This window comes from Coenobita brevimanus, chromosome 112, assembly GCF_032717465.1.
Source record: "Coenobita brevimanus isolate Jiangsu-jjx chromosome 112, ASM3271746v2, whole genome shotgun sequence".
NCBI classification, from domain to species: domain Eukaryota; kingdom Metazoa; phylum Arthropoda; class Malacostraca; order Decapoda; family Coenobitidae; genus Coenobita; species Coenobita brevimanus.
The window spans coordinates 22,272,563-22,292,622 of NC_137065.1; the positions used below are offsets into that span (position 1 = coordinate 22,272,563).

The following is a 20,060-nucleotide window of genomic DNA, read 5'->3' on the forward strand; positions in this document are numbered from 1 at the left end:
GGTGTATCTACTGGCTCTGCGAGGCTGCTCCTGCCAGTCTGGATGCAGATATATTAAACTTCACTGCTAGATTCATTTTAATGTTGGATACGGCTATGGAGCTTAATAATATGTCACATGTGTGGTCAATTAACACTCCTCTGATTAAGGCCTTGAATAGGGCAGTGTAAATAGTTAGTGTACTGTTGCTCATTACACTATTATTCAGTTCTGGGAGACATCCTGTTGTGCAGAGGTAAATGAAGCCTATGTATCTCACCTCTCCGTCTTGAAAACCAGCTCCTAAGTTGGATAAAATCGTCTGGTGGTCGTAAAAAACATGGAATTTTTTATCGAGGCATATCGGAGTGACGGGGTTAAGACTAAATCTGGTAAAACTGAATCTCGTGTAGGTATTATCCTACTCCGTATCATGGGATGTCAACGGTTTAATTGGTTTATTAGTTTGGTTTTTCTTTCTAGCTTAGGCCTGAAGAACTTCTTTATTTTCCCTGTTTTCCTATTTTTGTAGTTATGGGGTCGATGTGTTTGGCCAATTCTCGCCATGCAGCTCAGTCCTGCGCTTTCGAGGCTTTCCTGGCTTGATTTGCCAATTTGGTTTTGGCCAGCTTTACGGTCGGAAGCCATTCCTGACACCAAGCCTCCCCGGGCTTGGGACTGGCACCGAGTTGGTCTGTCGTGACCTCCCCCCTCCCCCAAGTTGCTGGGGGGCATGCTTTTAGTTTGACTGCTGTTAAGAGGCCCTTATAATATGGTTCCACTTAAGCAAATCAGTACTCAAGCTTCCTCACCATTGTAAGATAGCACTCATCTAGCAGGCTTGTCTCCACCCCAGAAGGCCCCTCACCCCCTTTTCTGTCTGGGGCTTTGGCTAAACGAGTCTCAGGAGCTCACGAGAGCTATTTCGAACTGGAAGCGTTAAGTGTAAGCTTTACTACATGTAGATTCGTCTGGTGGTTAAAAAAAGATGTACGTCATCGTAATGATGGGGTTAAGTATTCGCCCATCAGGCTTGTGTTCTCGTCAGCGTAGGCAACTCTCTGCCACCTCTTCCTCATCTGTTCATTTGTATGTATTTGCATAAGGCACGTTAGCCTTTTCAGCCACAAGACGTCATGTACATTTTTTCTTGCTGATATTTGACGATTTTTGTCAGTTTGGAAGAGTCCCCTGTTACTCAGAGTGTTGACAAAACAGTTCGTAATCTCTCTCAATGAATAAAGTGTCAGAAGATAACATGAGAAAAAATTAAATCTTCGTCATCAGATGCGACCTATGTTACTGATACACACTTTGTCGCTATTATATTGATATAGCCTGTTGTACTGTAAAAACTTCCCTCAGCCAGAGGGCGTCTCTTAAACAAGAGCGCTATCAGCTTCTGAGGACTTTATTCCTTTAGAGATAGTAGAAATGAGGGCGCTGAATACAGCCTTCATTAACGCTTTACTAATAAGGGTCACTCCAAAGTTAATTAACTTCGTCCGGTACCAATAAGAAAAACTGCAAAAAGACGCCATCACAGTGAATCGATTCACTGTGATGGCGTCTTTTTGTAGTGTAGAAAGCGAAAGAGGCTATTAACATATAATATGCAAAAACTTTTAATCAGTCTGTATGGCCACAGTTAGAAAAGGACTGTAAATTCACAGGCAAGGAAACCGAGAAAGCCTGTTCGCCAACATGGCTGCTGCAAAGAGAGGCCAAGGCGTAAGATATGCAGGATATACTCAAGTCAGGGGTGACGGACCGCCCATGAAACCTGAACTCCCTGGACCAGGACATTTCGCCTACAAAGCGACTCCAACCACCAGCACCCCCTCAACGTGTTGCGGAAATCCCCGTAGTACCTACCACAGACCCACAGACCCTAAGTCATCGTTAGTCGTCAGTGGTATCTTTGTTGCAGCCATTGCTGCCGCACACACACACACACACACACACACACACACACACACACACACACACACACACAGGACGAATGTCACATATCCCCATAGCGGCTATCGCAAAGCTGCAGGGTAAAACATTTTTACAGGGCCTCTCCAGCATCCTTTACAGGAGACTGACTGTAGTCTGTTTACTTTAAACTGACAGAAATGGACAATTCCCACATTTGGAATACTAGGTAGTGGCTGCATGAAATTCGAGAACCCTTAGTTATGAAGCAGAAGTGAGTCTCCTTGGTTAGTAGTCAAATCGACCTTCCAAAATGACTACATCTGTCAGCAGCTGAGCTGAAAGGTGTTAAGGATCTTTGCCAGTGTAGGAAAAAAGCGCTGTAGTGCCTTCATGGGTGCCGTATACTGAATAACCTTTCATGTGTACCTTGTACAATTACATTTGTGGCAGGTAAGAAGAAGAGTACCCAAAATATAGTGAGGTTTGCCACAAAGTTGGAAGAAGAGTGGAGAGGATAGGAAGAATTAGATAACGAGGATTGGAATTTCAAAAGAATAAATAAAAGTCAAGATTTCGTTCAACATTTTGCAGGTAGGGGAAAACTGCAAACATACAGAAGCGTGACAGACAAAGAAAACACCCATTAAACATTGCCCAGTTTGCATGAAGCAATCGTCGGCAGAGACCGTGCTCAAAGGTCTCGTGGCCGGAATGGGAATCCCCACTTCTAGAAGATGAGAAAGAAGAAGAAGAAGAAAAAAAAAAAAAAAGAAGAAGAAGAGGATGATGATGATGATGATGATGATGATGAAGAAGAAGAAGAACAACAACAACAACAAGTAGAAAATTTGATCACTTCCTGCTGATTATGCAAGGGGCATGAAGGCGGGCAATAATTGTTACGTTGCTAATTTCCAACCTTTCCCTTGAAATACTCGGCATACATCCAGGTCACCAGTATAACTGTTGGTTGAAGAGGAAAAGGGAGAAGCTAAGTGAGTCCACCAATCTGATTTGCCTGAGAATCGAACTCGGCATCTTTCGGTTGTTAAATGAATGTTGTAACCAATGCATCACCGACTCCTCCACTCACTTGGGGATATTCAAGTCCAATTTTGATAATTTTGGGTGCACTTGTTTCAACTGTATGCATAAACTTCATCAGATTACTGATATCTCACCAGTTGAATAAAATTCCAGTCCCAGAGGATACTGTTAACTTTTTATGCAAATGTTTAAGCTGTTCAGGACGAGAATGTATCATTCACTCTATTAAAGATTTCACCACAAACTTTAATTTAGTTCAAGACTGACCTCTAGCTGTGAAGGGATTAATGAAACTTATACCAAATCGCGCTCCCTCGAAAACTCCCTTCCAAACTATATGAAAGTGTCTTGAGAAACATCAGTAAAACAGAAGAATGTCTCATCGAAATAAAAGGGTTAATGGTTGATGCAAAAAGGAATGTTGTATCTCTTTCTCCACACACACACACACACACACACACACACACACACACACACACACTTTCAGTCACACTGTCGAGATGTCGTCAGTTGTGTGTGTGTGTGTGTGTGTGTGTGTGTGTGTGAGAGAGAGAGAGAGAGAGAGAGAGAGAGACGCCATGGTGATGTTTGTTTGGTCATTTACACCTGGACACTAACTTTGTACAACTCTTCTCTAACAACACCACAACCTCCTCCTCCCCTTCCTCCTCCTCCTCTCTCTCTCTCTCTCTCTCTCTCTCTCTCTCTCTCTCTCTCTCTCTCTCACACACACACACACACACACACACACACACACACACACACACTCTATGGATAGCTATTGTGGGACAGACGCTAAATCAGAATGATATAATAACTGACAATGGAGGTAGTGGTAGAGCTTATGTATGCATATGGAGTCGTTTGTTTATAAGGTAAGAACCATTCGTCCCATTCACTACAGTTGTGTCTTATAAATTTTGGTATAGTTACCGACGATTCATTTCAGCTTAGGAGAGACTAATCTGGAGGGGCGAGGTTCAGGCTTCATTAATTTCATGACAACGATGACTACTTTTATGTATATATACCTGCTGCCTCCTGCTGACAGTGTTCAACTTACGTAGTAGTTGTATTAGTGACAGACATAGTGGAGGATATGTCCAGTCCCTGCCGTTTCAGTAATCTCAAATCTGTACACTATCATCTAGAGATGCCATGACGTCCGCCGTGGGAAGGATTTAACACGTTTCGTGACTTTTTAAATACCACCTGATAGGCCGGGAAAAAAAAAAAAAAAAAAAAAAAAAAAATTAAATACCACCGGTGTGTATGTGTGTGTGTGTGTATGTGTGTGTGTGTGTGTGTGTGTACCAGGAATGTCCAACTTTTGCATTCCTTACCCTTTCGCCCAAAAGGACGTGATATTTATTTTAGTTTTGCTGTTATCAGACAGTTCTGCTGAGTCCAACGTTTTAAATCCGGTGTCGCTCTTTAGATTTCAGTATCTCTGCCACCAGACAGCTTTATTTAGCTTAGAGGGACTTTTTCAGAAAGGAGAGGTTGGATGTAGCCTTATTAAATCCCTACAGTACAAGTAGTGTCTTGTAACTAGAATAGTATCGTCCGGAGGTAGCAACAATGCACAAAGGTAATACGTAGCTGTGTTGAAGGGGTTAACAGAACATATTTATATTACAGAGTTTACATATAATGCCTCAGTTCAAAAGTTTTCCCGACCTACAAGAGAGAGAGAGAGAGAGAGAGAAAGGAATATTTTTTAGGTTGATATGACTAATGTGAAAGATGTTAGCTTCTATACTGTAATTTGGTCATCCCTCTCGCCCTCCATTCCTGCCCCTCCCCCCGCCCCCCGCCACCCCCTCCACACTCTGGTCATGTCTGATGGGCGTCTAGATTAGCCCGGGACTGGTTTGTTTACAGTCAGGGACAAAAGTTGTTGACTCACATCGCCTGTTTCACAGTAAAGGAATGTCCGTCACATTCTTCCTTGGCGCATCATACCAAGCCTCCCGCAGCTGAGGAAAGTAGCCAACCGAAGAAAGTGGGAAGGCAGAAGGGAGAAGTATTGGCGAACCTTGTCACTGACCGTACAGTGCCAGAAAAATGTATTCTCACCTTTTTTTTTTTTTTTCACATTGAGCGTTTTTTTTTTTTTTTTTTTTTTTTTTTTTTTTTTGTGAGGCAAATGTTCCTGAATCTGCCTAAAATGTATTTCGTGTTACAGAAAGTTCCAGATTTATGCTGTAGCAAACCCTTTCATGGGCGAAACATCTCTCGTATTGCATTACAGCAAAGGCCGAATGATTTTATTTAACCGGGAAAGAGTCGTAAGAGCTAAGAATTGGACAGTAGTAATCAAATACTTAAGAAGTTGCTGGAGAATATTATCAAAATTTTGTCCATTGCTTCATTATATAAAGATTTAAAGAGTAAGGATATTATTAACAGGAATTAAAGAGTCGGGGACAAAAGTTCATTAAATATTTAAACTCTTGTAGAAATAGACGTACAAAGGCAAAATTTTGTCTGTGTGTACGTTTTGTGTGGGAAGTCCAATACTTTACATGTAATATCGCTGTGTATACCACCACAGGCATCATAATAACGTGACAATATGACGCGATGAGGGAGTATTATGCCTGTGGGATGAAGCCAAAAATTCCAAGCTTTGACAAGAGCCCGGATGGTTTATCCCTCTCAGTAAGGTGGCATATTTTATACTCTGGCCTGACTGTCCCTGGATGTTTATTCTGCGCAGGAGAAACTTTTCGAAAGGGAGGGGTCAGACTTACATTTTATTACTAGAGTGAAAAAAATTATTGGTAACAAAGAAATAAATATAAATAAATAAAATAAAATAAAACAAAGACGTCATATGGCTGAAAATTAAACAAGGTAGTGTTAAACCTTTACGCTGCTGTAGATTCCTCTGAGGTGCATACAGTTAGCTGACGTTGGAGAGAGTGAGATTCAAGATTCATATATCGCGGCCACATGGTTAAAAGCTCATCTCTAGTAATGTTAGTAGCCTACTGAACCGTATCCTTCCATCCAGAGTTCATTTTATGTATTTCAGAGCTCTTTATTCTCGGGACGGTCAGACCAGTGGAATTCAAATGTTTTCCCTTTGTACATTTGATTTCTGGATTATACATCGATGGTTGTGGGTCATATTCTGGTCGAAGACTGGAACGTAATACAAACTGATTGTCTGCCTTAATTATCCTGCTTAGTGTTAAACATAAGGTCATCGCTTTCCCCTTTTTCTTTTCTGCTAGTTCTTTCCCTTCGTCTATTTGATTTCCCCTCATTATTTTCCCTCATCATCTCTAGTCTTCCACTTCTCTCTTTCATCTCTCTCTTCTTCCTTCTCTCTCTCTTTTTTCTCTTCCTTCTTCTCTCTTCTTCGTCTTCCTTCCTTCATATTCATATTCCATCCTCGGTGCTTCCTATCTCCTGCGTCTTCATGGGTCACACTATCCATTTAATTGTGTGTTGTTGGCCAGAATAAAATACTAAAGAAGACGCGTCCAGGAGAGTTAATGGTGACAGTACCAACACATTCATTCTCCTGTGACTCACTCATACCTTCAGCTAGAATTAAACACTAGGAAAGAACCGACCATAAGAGCAAGTGCAATTCCCAGATATCGAGACTCCCTCACACACTCCATCAGTAAACCATTCAGCCTTACGGAATAATTGCAGACCTCAGTGAAAATATCAAGAACGGCAGTAACAATGCAGGGCCATCATACGGTACTAGCTTTTTGAGAGAGAGAGAGAGAGAGAGAGAGAGAGAGAGAGAGAGAGAGAGAGAGAGAGAGAGATTTTTGGTGTACACATCATGACATTAACGAAAATGTTCTATTGTAAACATACTTGGAACAGACAAAAAGTAAAATAATACTGCAGTGACTCAACGCCGACTGAAAACCTGCTACATAACCCTTTCAATCCGATGATGTATATTTTATTTTTAGTTTTGTGGCTTCAGGTGGTTTATTTACTGCAGCATAAATTTATCAAACTAGATGGGTATGTTTTTACCTCACAACCTCTTCTGTACTAGGTATTCTTCCCAGGTTGAATATATTTGCCTTAAGGTTGCAAGAATACACTGCAATAAAATGGTACCGGACTGAAGGGCATCTGTGAGCCAAGGACCATTTTCTCTTGATTTCGTTATTTTCCTGTGAGCGAGTCAGTGGCCTTAATTCTCAGTGCGTGAAGATTACGTGGCATCTCCTCCTAACCGATTTGTTTTGCATTATATACCTGAACATCCTTTAGTAGGTTGTTCGGGAAAACTTTGCCAGTGTTAAAAGCTGTACGGTAAATGAAATAAGATATCAAGGTTTATTATGCAAAATTATCGCTTTGGAAGAGGTCTTATGAATTTCCCTAAGTCAATGACCACATGCCTCGGGAAGAACAAATGAGATGTGGTGTGAATGAGTGAATGAGAGGAAGTGATAAGTGGTGTAAGAGAGTGAGGTAGACATGGTGTGGCGCGAGCGAGTGAGTGAGAGGAAAAGTGATATAAGTACGACAGTGAAGTATGGCGCGAGCGAGTGAGTGAAAGGAAGTGAGCTGTAGTGTGAGGGAGTGATTTCTGAGAGAGTGAGGTTATGTGTGAACCATCACACGAGTGAGCGACAGTGAATGAGCGAGAGGGAGTGAAAGGAAGTGATATGTGGTGTGAGTTTGAGTGAGTTGTGGTGCGAGTAAGAGGAAGCGAGATACGATATAGGTGAGTGAGAAGTGGACGGAACAAATGAGTGAGAGTGAGCTGTGGTGTGCGAAAGAGAGTGACGGAGTGAGCAAGGACTGGTAGTGGCGGGGGCGATAGTGGGTAGCCGGGTACAGCAGGGCTTCCCAGGGCTGGGTTGTCCCGCCTGGATAACGGTGAAGGGATGGATGGTTGGGTAGGCAGGGAGGGGCAGGGTGAGGCTGGGAGGGTGGGGCAGTGAAGGCGGGAGGGGTGAGGGGTGGAGGAAGGTAGGGTCAAGGCGGATAGGCGATGCGGAGCTAACTTCCGTCTGCAACGATCAAATAACCAAACACCAGACCTACTCCATACCACTGTCTTGTGCTTCCCCGTCTGTCCATTGTATCTGTACTACCACATCACCGTCTATATACCTTGTCTTCCAATTTATCGACTGTGTCTGGTATCTGTCCCACCTTCCTCCACCCCCTCCCCCCATATCTATACCATTTTGAGGTGGGCAGAGTGAGGTCATAACCAGAGAGGTGTGTGTGTGTGTGTGTGTGTGTGTGTGTGTGTGTGTGTGTGTGTGTAAGTTAGAGGTATCGGCCATTCACCCTGGTCCCCGGTACAGTGTCAGGGTCAGGTGGGTCTGCTATATACACTGTCACTCACACCTTGCTGTATCTGGGCACTGGAGGACCACTGTAGAATCAGCCAAGTATTTTAGAACCATTTTTCTGGATCCTGCTTAACTCAGTGTTTTCGTGGGAATTATAATGATGATGATGATGCTAATGTTTTTGCTTCTTTGCGGAAGTGTAATCTGGAGGAAGCATAGATAATCTCAAATTACTCGTCAGTGTTGTGGAAGGCTACTAAACATAATTATAGTAATAACAGTGTGACAGATGAACCTAAGCAAACCCTCTCAGTAGGTGATGCAGAAATGTGAGAAGTGGGAAGGAGTCGGCCCCTTTGGTTCAATGATGTATTTTGTATTTTAATCTGACTATATTTAGATGCTTTCACCTTGAGATAGACTCTTCGAACTATAAGTGTTAAATACAGCTTTCATTTTTCAGCTGTTAGAGGTCTTCCCTATAATCCATAAATGACGTACTTGAGTTGAGGGAAGTGAAGGAACGCGGAATTCATTTTCAAGTTTCCTCCTTGAAGGTCACCAAGGTTCTGACGTCGTCGAGAAGGAATTCATAATAAGAAATGTAATAAATAAACTAGTTAGTGTATATACAGTATTTATCAATATAACTTTTCAACTTCCGTCATATAATCCTCACATCTGCTTGGAGCCAACACAAAACTTTAACATCTTCATTGCTTGACGTCTTTTATAGTACATTTTCTTTTCTTTTTTTTGTCAGATGATTTTACACAGCAAAAAGTCAACTTTGGAAATGGAAGGGCTGTGCTTCACAAAATCGTCCAGCATTAGGAACACCAGAGCTGATGATAAAGAAAAAAAAAAAAAGAAAAACTCCCTGTGGCTTGTTGTGCCCGTAGGCTCATCTGGCCATGAACCTGGTGGAATGCAAGTGAGCTGACGCTTTATTGCAGTCCACCATCCTCCATTCAGGAGATCAGGAAGAAGCTGAGGAACGTTAATATAATCAGACACTGATGACTACCTGTTGTGTCGGGGCCGCCTCGTGACGTTGTCCTCCTCCAGCACCCGTCCTAAGGCTAATGAGAGGAAAAGCACAATAAGCAGCCCGGCCCGGCCCGTACTGGCACTCACTTCAGAGGCTAATAGCTTCCTACCTAATAAAGCAAAAACAGTGATTTTTTTTTTCCCTCTAAATAATAGGTCAAGCAATTGAAGTTTGAGTTTCACGATTCACAAAACCAGTATGTGCCATACCACTGTAATCTGCAGCAATAAAAAAAAGTGTTCTCGCTCTGTCAGTATGCTCATTTTTGAATACCACTGATGTAAATGCTTCATCCCTCATGGAGAACTTTCTTGCATATATGATGTGCCGTCAAGGGGACAACACAATTTTTTTCCAGCTAACACCAGACAATTTGAATTAATTGAATGCATGTCATAGGAGCCTGAGTGCTCACATAATTTTCCTTAGGCTTATGCCATTAATCCCACTTGAGTGTTTTGAGCAGATTTTCAGGTTTTTCCTACTTGTTTTAAAAACTTTTGTTTTAAGTCATTTTTTAAATATAGGGTCACTTTCATTTCTTTATATACTACGGGTCCATCAAAATTAACTTGTTCTGTTCAAAGACGTAATTTTTATTTTATTCTTGCTTTTACCAGATCATTTTATTCAGCTTTGAATGAAATGCTGGAGGTGAAGGGTAACCTCTCCAATTCGAAACGTTTCTATTAAGCTCAGTTTTATAATATCCTGGAGAGCAAAAATGAAACTGAAATATAAACATGGTAGTCATGGCAAGAGCCCCTTCAAGCTGGTGACAATTTTTTTTTTTTAATTTATTTTGCTGCCTCCAGACGAATTTATTCATGTACAGCGCCCTAACAGTGATGAGATTAGTGAAGGCTAATATCTGGCTTGTTCAGTTTGAAAAGCATCCCCCGGAACTGAACAGAGTCACTTGGAAATATGAATAACAAGTCTTATTGACTGAGGTAGTAACATTTTCAGGTAAATATTTTGCCATTTTCCAGTGTATAATCAGCAATATTAAAGAGGATGTCACTGTAGTTAGGATACAAAATATGTAAACTAATATTGTTTCCTAGTGGGATAAAAGAATAATAAGCGAGCAGTGTAGTCATGTTAGTTCTTATATTCTCTTCTTCCCCTTTGAGCGCCTTAACCCCATTGACAACAAGGCGTCCAATCGGTGGGTAAAGGTGCAAGCTAATACTGTGTTGTCTTCCCCACCAGGTTGCAGCGACCGGCATCCCATGTGTAACGTGTGGGCCGAAGCCGGGGAATGTGTCAGGAACCGAGGATACATGCACGTCCACTGTGCTGAATCCTGCCATCAATGTGTCGTGCAAGGTACAGTTAAATTCACAAGTCCGTGGTACAGTCAAGGACAAAAGCAGGCCTTCTAATCCACTGTGTCTACTTCCCTCTTAAAGGCATGTCCGTGGTTTTCCTTCCTGGCACTTCGAATGGTATTATTGTTTATGGACAGAAAAACATGCGAAGCCTCTTCCTGCTTCACAACTGGACATGTCCTTTATATTACATCCTGATGCATCCTCTCTAAGAGAATCATTTATGGGCAGGGATACATACCAAGCCACTCTCACCTTAGAAATATTGACTCCCAAAGGAAAGTGAGAACTGGATGAAATGCAAAATTAGGCGAATTTTTGTCTTCGAGTGTACATTTAGCTAGCGGTTTGGAATATTCTCTTAAAAGTGTTCAAATAATAATGCTATTTAAACGCACTCTGTCTGCCTACAGAGGCTTATTGTTCCAGCCAATATGGCAGGAACTTATGAGCTAAACTGCATAGTTCATATTCCACGCTGATACACTTCAGTACGAACAGTATCAAAAGTGAAATATCCCACTGGAACAACACAAAGAACAGAAAGGTTAATGGTATCGAAAACTAGCCAAGCCTAACCTCCAGTATTATTTCACATCTTACAAAATTTACACCATCCTGTAACCGCCAGAGCCTAATGGTATGTAGCTAAGCCAACAACTATTATTGAAGGGGGTTGTAAAAGTTGGAATCTCGCTTCGCATGCTCAGAACTCCAGACATGTAAAAGTATTGTTGATTTTCACTGTAAGTACCGTCTTAGGTTTGTGAACGTTAATTTAAGGCAGTAAGGTGACACTCATTTATTGGCTGTGTTATTTTCATTCTGTTCATAAATATAAATGAAGGAACCTCAGCAGCCTTTCATAAATATATTTTGATCCTCAGTACGTTCCAGCTCCTTAAATTAGCCTCCCACCTCTGTCTGCTTCCGTAGAGGGCTATAACGTTATTAGTCCAAGAGATGAAAAGTGTTATTCACAGTTTTGAACAGCACATGTTTGAGAATGGACAAGCCACAGCATTGTGAGGCAAAACGTGGATAGAATGTAAAATAACAACCTTGCAAAGCATACTAATAATTCACCCAGCTCTCAGGAAGGCAAATGTCAGTGTAGAAATCGAGATTCGGTAGACTGTGATTATCTTTCACTAAGTTCTTAGAACAAAAATAAAAAAAAAGAACACTGTAAATAGATATTGACGAATGAAATACAGTAACGTGTAGGGTCAACGTCTGTGCTGCCCCATCCTGCTTCTCCTCCTTCCTCACCCACGTGTCTGAATCGGCCGAGGTCCATCATCAATGGGATTTGTCTGAAAGCTGGGACCATAATACTTGTGGGCATTGTGTCCTGTCACATACTCCCACGGATTAGCATGTATAGGACTTGTTAGTAGGTCAGCAGGACACGGAACCAATTACCCCGTGGTTCAGTCCCTCGCCTTGCATCACTGTGTTGTGGTCTTGGGACATACCCCGAGGCCGGTAAGGGAAGCTCTGTCGTGAGCTTGAATCCCTTGACTGCCAGTGAGTGTATGGGATGGACGCTAACAATCTAGTTTGTATCCACAACATTCTGATAACCAGAATCCACAGCATGCCAGTGTCTGCTACCTCATGTTTATATTTCATTGTCTGTGCTTTGTACCTATCCTACCCTTCTCCCAAATCCTATGTGATTGACTTTACACTTTACAAAAAGGTTGGTGTCTTATGTTTTGTCCCAGAGGTAAATATAAATGATAAGTCAAAAGGACAGTTTTGATAGCCACATCCATTACTGCGGTACTGTAAAGGGAAAAAAGTAATTATTGATAGCCATAGGAACGAACCTCGTGGGACCCACCCTCATTGAAACTCTGGTCTAAGTGAAGGGCTACTTCTGTGTAAAATTTCGTGTACCCACGTAAAAACTAAGATGTTATCGCCCTTGAATCCAGACACCTGTGTGGGATGGACACTGGAGGTCCTACCCTGCCTAAAACGTGGTCGGAGTGAACATCTACCAGTACGCAAAAATTCCTGTTTCTATACAGGTAACAGCGAGAAGTGGCAGAGAAGCTGCTCCCCTTGGGAGAAGCGAGGAAAATGCTTTCCATTGCTCGTCCCTGGTTGATCAGCTGAGTTCAGTAGAATAGGGATATGTATGAGCAGATATTTTTCCCTAATGTTTTTTAGGCGCTACATTTTATTTCCCAGAATTAGTCCAGTCATCATCTTGAGTGTGTCTGCTCTAGCAAAAATTCACAAAATGCTATGTACACTTTCTGACTATGCATTAATTTTTATGAGAATAAAAAGACTTGCTATAATGGATATAAGGGAAGTTCTGAAATTAGCCACTTGCTTTCTCCTGTCACCAAATTGATTCCCATTGTTCGAAAAATTTATATATTGGCTGCAACAGTTTCTTTCCTCCTTACCTCCATTATTTCACTCCAGAGAGAGAGAGAGAGAGAGAGAGAGAGAGAGAGAGAGAGACAGACAGACAGACAGACAGACAGAACGCAGAGAAGAAATCTTTCCAGCCTAGACGGTACCACTGCACTTGTCACCAAACTGACTCTCAACTTCACCCAGACACGTCCCACCTCCCCACCAACCAATCACAGGCATTCAGGAGGGGAGAGAGTTGGCTGGGTTTCTCCGCCACCTCTCGCTGCTATTAGTGTAGGTTAAAAACCTTGACAGTGCATGAAGGCTTTGGGCCAGGTCCCCGGGATCCGCCACCTCATCATTCCCTTCCCCATGGGAGTGGCCTCTAGGTGCTTCAGCCTTCCTAATATGTAGTCCCAGTAAAAATCTACTGTTGTGCAAACCCTCATTTTCGTAAATATGATACTATGACATTAGCATCCTTGGGTGTGTCCCCCCCCTACCCCAAGGGGTGGTCATTGAGAGTCCCACTTTATCTAAAACGCGATGAGGGTAAACGCCTGCCAATATGCAAAATTTCGTGTTCCCTGAGCTAACAGTTATGGCCGTGCATAATGGCTTTGCAGGGACAGCTAGGAGTCATCCCTTCCTCCGTGGAGGCGATCCTAGGTGGTTTCACCCTTCTGAAAACGTGGTCAGGACAAACATCTATCAGTATACAAAGTATCATGTACTTCCGTTAAAGACTTTGGCCATGCACAGCGACTTTGATAACCCAGTGGGCCTCCTCTGTTGGGGTCGACCCTCGGAGGTCCCCGCATATCATAACCTGGCGTGAGTAAAGCTCAACTACTGTGCAAAAACCTGCGTTCCTTGGTAAATAACTAGCCACGTGCCTAATGGTGGAACCCTCACTCTTCAGGGTCCTACCTTGTCTGAGTGAGTGAGTAATGGAGGGAATGACAGCTAGGAACAAGCAGTATATTTGGCAGCCCCTTTGGCCGCAGCAAAAATGAGATCACAGATGGGAGGAGATCTCCCAAATTATTGCTGCAGTTTGTGAAACCCATAATGAGGGATAACCGTATAGGCTGGTATGTTCGTTGTGCCTTGTAGATGGATGCGTTCCATGGTGTGGCATGGAAGTTAGCCATGCCTAATGGTCATAATTGTTTCACTAATGGCTGGAAGGATGTGGACTTCCATTCACCTTGGCCCTCTCAGTTTGAACCCTTTCAGTCCAATGACATTTTGTTCCAATGTATGCTTGAGATTTACAGACGATTTTATATAACACTGGAAAGATAACTCGTGCTAAAGGGATCAGTGAAGGCTAAATCTAACATTCCAATTCGACATATCATTCCTAAGCTGAGTACTATGGAATCTTCAGTGGAAGGATGAAATGAAATAAACTTTACTGGATAAAAGGGGACTAATTTCACTGCGTGACTCACTAAGCAGGTCATTAAGGATGATGTCGTAGGGCACGACACATCGAATGGCCAATGGATCGGGATAGATATAGAGAGGTGAGCAGAATGAGAGGGGCACCACAGCAGTACTCCATACAGCATTGCACATGAAGACGAATTACAGTAGTGATTGGAGGGCTCAGTTCATGTAAATGTTAATAACAAACTGAGAGGCATGTAGACCATTTGTGCTACAAAAATACAAAAGAAGGATGTTAGTGCATGGGTACTCAATGGAGTGGCGGAAACCTCTGATACTGTGCCCCACATTGGAGCGCTGGCCTTGTCCGTCCTCCTGGGGCAGCGAAGTCTGGTGAGAGGTGGTAATCCTAGGGAAGAAGTGCCCCCCCCCCCCGGGCAACATGTCAGATTATTACCTCTCGCTGATGAAGGGCAGATCCTCCCACCCTCACCCCCCACCCCCGTAAGGGAGGTGCGGTCAGGCAGCTGTTGCTACTCTCGACAGGGATGCCCTGAGGGACAAGAGCAATGTCCTCCTAAGTGAACAGTGAACAGTGGGTATCATATGGTGTGGTGAAATGACGACGATACTGACTACAGAACTGAGATGAGAGCAGCTGCTGTGTGGTGGGTGAAGCAATGTGTGTGGTGCAGTTGGTATTCTACAAACATACGGATGTAAGGTAAGTGATACTAGGTAACTCTAAAATTGCTGCTACTGGCCACAAGGCACGAGAGCGGTTCTCTTCCAGCTGTATGAAGGAAGAAGGATTGCTTCGATCAGTGAGGCAGAAATGAGGTGCCACCGCTGTTCGGTCAGGGAATCGAGTATGTTCAGATTTGTTTGAAGATCATATAAATCATACGAAACATAGCCAACGTCTGATCTGGAATAATGCCTGTCTCAGATGGTTTAATTTTTCCACGATGTATTAAAAAAACTCAAAGGAAGATACTGAAATCCATTGCTGTACAGCTCATCGTTCTGTACAAGGTCCATCTCTCACAGTGCAGTAGCCCCACACACACACACACACACACACACACACACACACACACACACACACACACACACACACACACACACACACACACACACACACACACACACACACATATATATATATATATATATATATATATATATATATATATATATATATATATATGTGTGTGTGTGTGTGTCACACACACACACACACACACACACACACACACACACACACACACACATATATATATATATATATATATATATATATATATATATATATATATATATATATATATATATATGTGTGTGTGTGTGTGTGTGTGTGTGTGAACAGATTAACTCAGATTTTCTCCATTTGTCAACAAACATGGCGGAAGGACAGGCAGTAAGGATACCCCTTGTTTTAGGGGACACTATATAAAGTCAAGGCCATAGAGCTATGTCAATAATGTACCAACAAAATCAGTTTGATAGGTTTTAATCCAAACTTCGGTGAGGTGATTCAGTTATGAGAACAATCAGTCAAATGACAAAGTCGCAGATCATAGTCAAAGTTTTTATTCAGTTCAACCAAACTTGGTGGAAGAGTTGAGAGTTATGCACGGAAGAATCCTACTGATTTTGTGAATAATGGGCTAAAGTGAAGATCACACGGCAAGGTCAATTAAAGAATTTTTATCAGATTGAGGCACAACTTTGTGGAAAGGTTGAGGATATAGCAAGAATAAATGGATTCGATTTTGAGTACAAATAGTCAAAGGTGAAAAATCTGGGTCACAGAGCATGGTTGATGCAGACAGGTCTGACTTGAATCAAACTTGGTGGAAGTGTTATGGGTCAGGCAAGAACTAAGGGACTGAATTTTGAGGACCAGCAGTCACAGGGCAAGGTCAAAGTTTTGTGTCTGTGTCTATGTGTGAGTATAATAACTAAAACCTCCTTTTTGACCTGACTTGGATCAAACTTGGTGGATGAGTTATGGATCAGAACGGATGTTGATTTGTTTTTTAGAACAATAGATCAAAGGTCAAGGTCACACTGAAAGGTCATCTTAAACAGTTTTTAATCGATGTCGGTCAAACTTTATGGAAGGGTTCAGGCTAAAACAAAGACAAAGGCATTCGTCACTGACAACAACCAGTCAAAGATGAAGGTCAAAGGGAAAAGTCAAAGGTCAACGTCACTGGGCAAGTTGCCTCAAACAGCGTTGGTCTGATCTGAATCAAAGTTGATGTGAGGGTTAAGAGCTGTGCATGAAGGAAGTAATTCGGCTTTGAGGGTAATCTGTCGAAGGTCAAAGTAACAGAGCAGAGTCAAATACTTGGATCCTAGACCAGTTAGTGGGAGTAAGTCTTATACTTTCTGAGTGTTCATCCTTTCATTTATGTAAATTTTAATTCTGGACGAACTTGAAAGACTGTGTAAGCTTTATTTCCTTAACATAATCTGAGATTCTCTCACATTTAATAAATTAACAAGAGGAGTAGACTGTAGCACCAGTCAAGCAGGGCAGTACTCCCAAGGTGGATGGAAAGCTGAAGAAAGGGAGAGCTGGAGCTCCCGTTTCATCAGCCCTCGGGACTTGTTCCTGACCATCCCCCTTTGCTGAACTTTTTCAGTGTCTCAGTAACATGGAGAGTAGGCCAGCATGCTCTCCAGTTTAAGTTTCTCTAACTATCAACATCAGACTACATGCACAACATACACCACACTTCCTTTTCCAATATTCAAAAAGTAATGTAATCATGGCTTCAACATACATAGCCTCGGAGTCCGCAGGAGGGGGACCATAAATGCCCCCACCTTCCGCCCCTCTCCTGGTAATGACCCAAGCTGCATGGAACCACTATCTGACTCACTTTTTCTTCATTTCTGCAACATTCGTGGCCTTTCCTCCAACTTTCGCTCTGTCGAGCACCACCTCTCCTTCTCTAAACCTCACCTTCTTTTCCTAACTGAGACTCAGCTGTCTGAGGTAACTGACAGCAAACCCTTTTCTATATCCTCCTACTTCCTCTATACTCATTTAAAAGCCAAAGGTGGCTGTTGTGTGTATATAACAACGACTTATCTTGCTCTCGTGTTCCTGAACTCAGTTCCTCCGAATTCTCTACACTCTGGCTTCGGCTTTCCTGTCATTCTCTGACTAAATATATCTGTGCTGTTTACTTATCCCCTAATTCTACTGACTATCAAAAATTCTTCAACTATCTTACTTCTACAATGGAACATATTCTATCCATTTCTCCTTTCTCTGAAATCTCCATTCTAGGAGATTTCAATGTTCACCACCACCTTTGGCTCTCCTCTCCTTTCACTGATCCACCTGGTGAACAAGCCTACACCTTTTCTATCCTTAATGACCTAGAGCAGCTTGTACAGCACCCTACCCGTATCCCTGACTGCCTTGGAGAGAGCTCCAACATTCTTGACCTATTCCTTACAACTAATCCTTCTGCTTACCCTGTTAATCTTTTCTCTCCGTGAGCTCCTTCGATCACAACCTTATCATCTTAACCTGTCCTATCGCTCAGGTACGGCCTGTGGATCCTCCAAAGAAACATCGTCTGTGGCACTTTGGAGCTCCGGATTGGGAGGCCCTCAGGCAGTACTTCTTTGATTTTCCATGGAACGATTATTGCTTCCATGGCCGGGAGCCATCTGAGTGTGCCTTGTGCATTACAGAGGTTATTCTCTTGGGCATGGAAGCATACATTCCTTTCTCATATCCTTTGACTAATGCAAGAAAGCCTTGGTTTAATCACGCTTGTTCTAATAATGTCCACAACAAGGAAAGGGCCTATAAAAGGTACCGAAGCCAACCCACCCCTGAATCACATCTTTTATACGTTTCTGCCCGGAATCATGCTAAGTCTGTTCTTCGCTCTGCTAAAAATAATTTCATCCGTACTAAGTGCTCTCAACTCTCTAACTCGAATTCTTCCCACTCCTTCTGGCACCTTGCCAAAAACCTTTCTGACAACCTCACCTCATCATTCTTCCCTTCTCTTTTCTAGTCTGATGTCTCTGTAGCTATTTCTTCTACTGATAAAGCAGATCTTTTCGCTCAGACTTTCTCTTCCAATTCCACCTTAGACGATTTCGGTGCTGTTCCTCCATCACTTCCCCCCCTCTGACTTCCTCATGGCTAACATTAAAATTTCTTCAGCTGATGTATTTTCTGCCATCACAGGCCTCAATACTAACAAGGCATTTGGGCCTGATGGAGTCCCTACTGTTGTTCTCAAGAACTCTGCTTCTGTGATTACACCCTGCCTAGGCAAACGCTTTCACCTTTCTGTCAACTTGTACCTTTCCTTCTTGCTGGAAGTTTGCTCTCATTCAGCCAGTCCCAAAGAAGGGTGACCATTCCCAACCCTCTAACTATCGTCCAGTGGCTTTAACATCCTGTATCTCAAAAGTTTTCTAGTCAGTTCTTAATAGAAAAATTTTAAAGCATCTTTCCTATCACAACCTTCTTTCTGATCGTCAGTATGGGTTCCGTCAGGGACGCTCCACTGGCGATCTTCTCACCCACCTTTCAGGCTCCTGGTCATCCTCCTTTCGGGACTTTGGTGAAAGCTTTGCCATTGCACTTGACATCTCAAAGGCTTGCGATCGAGTCTGGCATAAACCTTTAATTTCCAAACTGCCCTCTTACGGTTTCTATCCTTCTATCTGTTCCTTCATCTATGGCTTCTTCCTTTCTGGTGGTTCTATAGCCGCTGTTGTAGACGGCCATCGTTCTTCTCCTAGATCTCTCAACAGTGGTGTTCCTCAGGGCTCTGTCCTATCACCAACTCTCTTCCTTTTATTCATAAATACCTTCTAAGCTGTACATCTAACCCTATCCACTCGTACGCTGATGACTCCACCCTTCACCTTTCCAGTCGGTTTCCTAACGCCCATCTCAGCAGTTGCTTCATCAAACATGGGATGAGGCTATGGCACACCTAATGTCTGACTTGGCTCATATCTCTGATTGGGGTAAGAATAATCTTGTTGTTTTTAATGCATCAAAGACTCAGTTCTTACACCTATCAACCCGACAAAATCGTCCACAGGCGTACCCACTAATGTTTAATAATATTCAGCTTAATCCTGCATCATCCTTAAACATGCTTGGGGTTTCATTTACTCGGAACTTATCTTGGAAAGATCATATTACATCTCTTGTAAAATCTGCTTCTAAGAGATTGGGTGTGCAAAGCCGACTCTGTTCCTTCTTTACTCCTGCACAATTTTTGACTCTATACACAGGTTTTATCCACCCCTGTGTGGAGCACAGCTCTTATGTGTGGGGAGGTTCCCCACATACAGCTCCTCTCAATAGGGTGGAGTCAAAGGCTTTTCGTCTCATTGACTCTCCTCTTACTGACTCCCTACAACCCCTGTCTCTTCGCCGCACTGTTGCATCTTTATCTCTTTTCTATCACTACTTCAATGGTCAATGCTTCTCTGAACTACTGTCTGCTTGCATTCCTCCACCTCTTTTCGACGGGAGCGTGGCACCCGTCTAGCAGCAAACTCTCATCCCTCTTCTGTCCAGTTCTCTAATTCAAGAGTTAACCGTTACTCCCAGTCCTTCATTTATGCAACAGGTCAACTCTGGAACTGTCT

General features: G+C 42.6%; 1 protein-coding gene across 1 annotated transcript in view; it reads left to right on the top strand.

The window, feature by feature from the left end:
• Positions 1–1,683: 1,683 nt before the first annotated feature.
• The window catches only part of LOC145418028 (uncharacterized), a 35,665-nt gene continuing 17,288 nt past the window's right edge, over positions 1,684–20,060 (top strand). Inside the window, exons 1-2 of the mRNA XM_080286562.1 lie at positions 1,684–1,894; positions 10,513–10,629. Of these exons, the coding sequence (XP_080142688.1) occupies positions 1,684–1,894; positions 10,513–10,629 (328 nt within the window). The remainder of the gene's footprint in view (positions 1,895–10,512; positions 10,630–20,060) is intronic.